This window comes from Lucilia cuprina, chromosome 4 (assembly GCF_022045245.1).
Source record: "Lucilia cuprina isolate Lc7/37 chromosome 4, ASM2204524v1, whole genome shotgun sequence".
In the NCBI taxonomy this organism is placed as follows: Eukaryota; Metazoa; Arthropoda; class Insecta; order Diptera; family Calliphoridae; genus Lucilia; species Lucilia cuprina.
This window is the reverse complement of record NC_060952.1, coordinates 90,786,834-90,793,387: the sequence shown is the minus strand read 5'-3', so window position 1 is coordinate 90,793,387 and position 6,554 is coordinate 90,786,834. Positions and strand designations below refer to the sequence as shown.

The following is a 6,554-nucleotide window of genomic DNA, read 5'->3' as shown; positions in this document are numbered from 1 at the left end:
TTCACTATTTTCTATAGAAAATTTTGCGATCTTCACTATTTTCTATAGAAAATTTTGCGATCTTCACTATTTTCTATAGAAAATTTTGCGATCTTCACTATTTTCTATTTTTCACTTATTTCCATAGAAAATTTTGCGATCTTCACTATTTTCTATAGAAAACTTTGAGATTTTCACTATTTTCTATAGAAAATTTTGCGATCTTCACTATTTTCCATAGATCATTTTGCAATCTTCACTATTTTCTATAGAAAATTTTGCGATCTTCATAATTTCCTATAGAAAATTTTGCAATCATTCATACACATTTGTTTCCTTTCCAGAAATCATACACTATGGCGAAGAAAATTCTCGTCACTTCCGCTATCTCTGTATGAAATCTGAATACGATAAAATGTTCTATCAACATCAAACCATGATTTCTCAAGCTACCACAACAACTACACCAAACGTCAATAAGGCAACAGAAAATAAAAAACCAGAAAAACGTAAAAGTGCACCCAAATTAAGCAGTAGCACGCCTAAAATGCAACGTAACGAAAGTGAGTCCAAAGCAACAACCTCATGTCCATGTCGCAGTACGAAATGCAAAAAGAGTTTATCACGCGAAATGAAAGACCCAAATAAAACATCATCTGAAGATATATCTAGAAAATCCTCAGAAGTTGGCATGCGTGAAGTCCTCGAACATATACAGAAATTTTGTAATCAAATGCAATTTAATGATTTCAAATGTGAACAGAGCAGTGAGGGAGGGACAAGTCATAATCGAAATATTATACAGCCAGATGAGTTAATTGAAATCAATAAAGATATTTTTGTAGATGATGAAGCTGATGAAGAGGATGATGACTGGGAATTAAGTTCAGATGGTATGACACCAAGAAATAGGGAAAATGGTTCTCATAAATATGGTGACACAACCGCTAGAGGTTCTATCACTCAACGAGGCAATAATGGAGCTGGTGATGGCTGATTTAGTATGTTATTGTTAGTCAGAATATGAATTGTATATTTGCAATGATTTTTATATATTTTGTAATATTTTTTTTTTGGGAAATTTTGAATAAATATAAAGATTTTACAATCATAACATTTCTCTATTAGGAAATTCAATATCGCCATATTTTTTTAGGATATTCGCTATACAAAAATTTCGTTAATTTTCACACAAATTCCAATCTTTATAGTATTATAATGAAAAGATCTTCATATTACTTTATAGAAAAATTTGCGATCTTCACATTTTCTTTTACGATCTTCATATTTTTCTACAGAAAAATTTGTCATATTCACCGTTTTCTATAGAAAAAGTAGCGATCTTCATTTATTTTTATGGAAAAAATTGAGATCTTTATTCTTTTCTATACAAAAAATCGCGATCTTCATATTTTTATAAAAAAAAGTTGCGATCTTAATATTTTGCTATTGAAAATGTTGTGATCTTCATATTTTTTTTATAAAAAGCATTCTATATTGATATAATTCTATAGAAAAGTATGCGATCTTCACATTTTTCTCATATTTTTTCTACAGAAAAATTAGTGATCTTCATAGTTTACTATAAATATGTTGCGTTCTTTATTTTTTGTAAAGAAAGTTTTGCGATCTTCATGTTTTTCTACACAAAAGTCGCGATCTTTATATTTTTCTATAAAAAGAATCGCGATCTTCATATTTTCATAAAAAGAGTTGCGATCTTCATATTTTTCTATTGAAAAAGTTACGAACTAATTTTTTTTTTTTTATTTTGCTGAGTTTATATATTTTTTTTTTTTTTTTTTTGACAAAGTTGTGATCTTCATATTTTACTATAGAAAAAATTTTCTTTTTTTAGAGAAAAAATTGCGATCTTTATACTTTTTTATAGAAAAATTTGCGATCATCATATTTTTCTATAGAAAAAGTTTTGATCTTTATATTTTTTTATAGGAAAAGTTGTGATCTTCATATTTTTTCTATAAACAAAGATAAAATATGAAGATCACATATTTTACCATAGAAAAATTTGTGATAAATATATTGTTATATAAAAAAAGTCTCATTTCTCATATTTTCTATAGAAAAATTGTGATCTTCATACTCTTTACACAAAAATCTGCAATCTACATATTTTTCTGTAGAAAAATTTGAGATCTTTATACTTTTCTATAGAAAAAAATTGTGATCTTCATATTTTTCTGTAGAAAATTTTTCGATAATTTCTATAGAAAAAGTTCCGATCATCATATTTTTGCATAGAAAAAGTTATGATCTTCATATTTTTAAAAGAAAAAATGTGCGCTTCATATTTTACTATAGAAAAATTTGTAAACATTATATTTCTCTATAGAAAGAGTTAAATTCTTCATATTTTCTATAGAAAATTTACGATCTTTATATTCTTTACACAAAAATTTGCGATATTCATATTTTTCTGTAGAAAAAGTATCATTTTTCATACATTCTATAGGAAAATGGGGATCTTCATATTTTTCTGTAGAAAAAGTTACGACCATCATATTTTTTAAAAAAAAGTAGCATTCTTCATACTTTCTATAGAAAATGGTGATCTTCATATTTTTCTGTAGAAAAAGTTGCGATCTTCATATTTTTCTATAGAAAAAGTTGCGATAGTTATACTTTTCTATAGAAAAAGTAGCGATCATTATATTTTTCTACAGAAAAAAGTTGTAATCTTCATATTTTTCTATCCAAAAAGTTACGATCTTAATAACTATAGAAAAATTTGCTTTTATAATATTCTTCTATAGAAAAATATGCGATCTATACATTTTTGTTTAGAAAAAATTGCAATAATTATATTTTTCTTTAGACTTTATCTATTAATTCTAATATATATTATAAATCTCATAGAATGTCTGTTCGTTTGTTTGTTCGTCAATCACGCCTAAACGGCTGAACCGATTATCACTAATAATATCCGTGCAACGCCGGGTATAAGCAGCTAGTTGCTACAGTTTGTATAAATCCTCTTGCAGAAATATATAGATAAATAACTAAAAGTATAGACCACAAAATTTTCCAATTATTCCTGGCTGTCGGACAACATTCTGTCACCACGCACAATCGACCATAATGAAATTTCGTTAACTGGTTCTTGTATATTTTTAGATTTGCAACAACTGTTTGTCAACTCAAAAATATTGAAGCCTATAAATTTAACAGCAGTATTTAACGTCAGCAATGTTAATAACGATAGTGTCAATATGGAAGTTATTTAAATATAGAACTTTATAAAGAGCAGTATGAGACTGAAAGAAATGCATTTGTTTGCCTTCAAAGGACTAACGATGAAATGTGACAAAATATTGAAATTGAGTTGGGAAATGTTTCTGTGTGTGTGTGTGTTTGGAAAAAAGTGAGTTGTATAATTTTATTTTGCATGGAAATTTCTAATAAAATTAATTTTGTTTTTTTTTATACCCAAATGAGTTTTATGTATCTGTATTGCGTAAACATGCGGTGGCTTGATTGTATAATAAAATGAAAATTTTCCCAAAATTTTATGGAATTTTAGCATTTAATTATGAACGTTTTTAATTGAGCTTATAAAACAGATTGTGGTGTTCTAACAAAACATGTCAGGCATGTCAGGCTAATTAAAATTATTTAAAATGTATGCATTTTATTCACTTAACATTCATTATACAAAGGTCATTAACAAGTTCATAATTTTTGCCCCCTTTGCATTTTGCTATTGCAATATTTGAAAAAAAAACATATGTAAGTCTTCTTAAATACAAAATAAAAATTACAATAAATATCGTTTAAAGTCAAGCCTTCAAATATTTATACAGGGTTTCTATAATTGACCTTTAAGTTAAATACCTTTATTTTTTCCAAAAGGGTAATCAAAAAAGAGGCAAAAAATACATTCCATTAAGAAATTAACACAATCATTAGTGATCTTCAAAAATATCTAAAGAAATACATTTTATGATCTTCAAACTTTTCTTAAAAAAAATTGCAATCTTCATATTTTTCTATAGAAGACATTGCGATCTTCATATTTTTCTATAGAAGACATTGCGATCTTCATATTTTTCTATAGAAAACATTGCGATCTTCATAGTTTTCTAAAGAAAAAGTTGTAATCTTATTTTTTTACACAAAAATTTGCGTTCTTTACATTTTTCTATACAAAAAAATTATGATCTTTATATTTTTCTATAAAAAATTTGTGATTTTCATATTTTCTCATAGAAAAACTTTTCTATTTATATTTTCTATACAAAATTGCGATCTTCACATTTTTCATTAGAAAATGTTACGATCTTTATATTTTTCTTAAAAAAATTGTTAATCTTAATTTTTTTCTATAAATAAGTTTTTGATCTTCATGTTTTTATACAGAAAATTTGCAATCTTAAAATTTTTGAAAAGAAAAATTTTATTATTTTTTCTATAAAAAATTACGATTTTCTATAGAAAATTTGTGATCTTTAAATTGTTCAAAAGGAAAATTTTTCATCTTTACATTTATACCCTACACCACTTAAATGGGGAGGGTATATTGGGTTTGTGCTGATGTTTGTAACGCACAATAATACCCACGTTAAAGTATACCCGTCGGCTCAGAATCATTTAGCTATGTCCGTCCGTCTGTCCGTCCATGTAAACCTTTTAATCAAACTACAGGTCGCAATTTTGAAGATAATTGAATGAAACTTGGTACATGATATTCTATTGTCCCAGGGACGAACCCTATTGAAAATGAATAAGATCGGTCCATTATTTTACCTAGCCCCCATACAACTGTACCTCCGAATAGGACTTGTAAATATTGTAATCAAACTACAGGTCAAAATTTTGAATATAATTCAATGAAATTTGGCACATGATCTTCTATTATACCGTAGACGAAGCCTATTGAAAATGATTAACATCGGTCCATTATTTCACCTAGGCCCCATAGAACTGAACACGCCAAGTAAAGCTTTTAAGTTCATAATTATGTTTAATATACTTATATCTCGACAAAAAACTGCAAAACCACGTTCTATATTAGTCTTGATGACCTCGATGAACTTTATAATTATAGGGCCTCATTTGACCCTAGACCCTCTAAAAACGCCCCATCAAAATTTTTGATCTCTGCTGCTTTACCAATATAAATGAATGTGTAACAGTATGTGTATGGGCAACACTGCTTTAGGATATCTGAGGCAATGTATTCAACTTAAATGATTTATTATAAAAACTAAATCACATTTTATTCGTATATAGGTGTAGGGTATTATATGGTCGGCCTCGTCCGACTATAACTTCTTACTTGTTTTCTATTGCAAAAGTTTCGATCTTTATATTTTTCTAGAAAAATATGTTTCTTTAGAAAATATTACGATCTTTTAAATTTCTATTAAAAAATTTTCAGATCTTCATATTTTTATAGAAAGATTTGCGATCTTCATATTATCTATAGAAAAACTTTCAATTTGTTTTTTTATAGAATAATTTGCGATCTTTACATTTTTCTATAAAAGAGTTTGCTATCATCATATTTTTCTATACAATATTTACGATCTTTATATTTTTCTTATATAAAAATGTGCAATCTTCATGTTTTCCTATTTACATTTTCTTAATCCTTTTTCTTAAAAAAATATATAACATCTTATGTGACATAACCCTATGTCAACAACTCATATATTGGTCATTTCTTTGAAAGACAAAAAATTCAAATATTTTATTACACATTTCGTATCGCACTAACTGAAATGGTAACTAACTGGTCATTTACATTATTGCTTTTGTTGCCAATAAAGTGGTAATTTAAAACTAATTTTCTGACATATTAATCACTCATGTGTCAAACATTTATTGACATTTTTGTAGCTTTCTTTTTTTTGCTCTCTATCTATTTTATTCAGTCTCTTTCTGTTTTACATAATTGTAGTAACACGTACGCAAAAATTAACAACACATTCAGAAATGACACCAGAATACAAAAACATTCTACTGAACATGCAAAAACAAAATATTATAAGACTTATAAATGCAGAAAATTAAAACCAGGAACAACTCATGTATGTATGTATATAAGTATGTATTTGCTTTTTCATAAAATTGGCATATAAATTTTAAATCATACATAGGTCAAGGGGTTAGCTGCTAACTTTGCTTATTTACTATCAAAAAAAGGTCAAAAATTTAGGTTTTTACTCTCATATAATTTTTTTTAAACTACAAAATTGAACATGTAAACAAATACAAACAAACTTTACGCTTCATTAAATTAATTTAATGTTTTTGTATGTTTTTTGAAAACAACAACAAAAAATAGTAATAAACTGAAATATATTTAAAATAATTTTAAATAAAAATACGATAATTAAGTTTATAGTCTTGCCTATAGTCTAGTCTTCAGCCTATGCTATGATCTAGTCAATAGTCTAGTCTAAAGTCTTATCTACTCTTTTAGCTAAAGTCTAATCTATAGAACCATCTATAGTCTAGTCTATAGTCTAGTCTATAGTCTAGTCTATAGTCTAGTCTATAGTCTAGTCTATAGTCTAGTCTATAGTCTAGTCTATAGTCTAGTCTATAGTCTA

General features: G+C 26.7%; 2 protein-coding genes across 2 annotated transcripts in view; both read left to right on the top strand.

Annotated features, from left to right (window-relative positions):
* Positions 1 to 318: 318 nt before the first annotated feature.
* LOC124419581 lies at positions 319 to 1,093 on the top strand. The gene has a single exon (XM_046949651.1). It carries the CDS (start codon positions 374 to 376, stop codon positions 974 to 976), a length of 603 nt encoding a protein of 200 aa, XP_046805607.1. The 5' UTR covers positions 319 to 373; the 3' UTR covers positions 977 to 1,093.
* A 4,890-nt stretch (positions 1,094 to 5,983) lies between these two features.
* The window catches only part of LOC111689963 (protein bride of sevenless), a 4,667-nt gene continuing 4,096 nt past the window's right edge, over positions 5,984 to 6,554 (top strand). Inside the window, exon 1 of the mRNA XM_046949744.1 lies at positions 5,984 to 6,029. Coding sequence (XP_046805700.1) covers positions 5,999 to 6,029 — 31 coding nt within the window. The 5' untranslated portion in view covers positions 5,984 to 5,998. The remainder of the gene's footprint in view (positions 6,030 to 6,554) is intronic.

Bases quoted from the DNA above. Each gene is read 5' to 3' on its own strand.
- LOC124419581 (XM_046949651.1), top strand. From the start codon at position 374: ATGAAATCTGAATACGATAAAATGTTCTATCAACATCAAACCATGATT.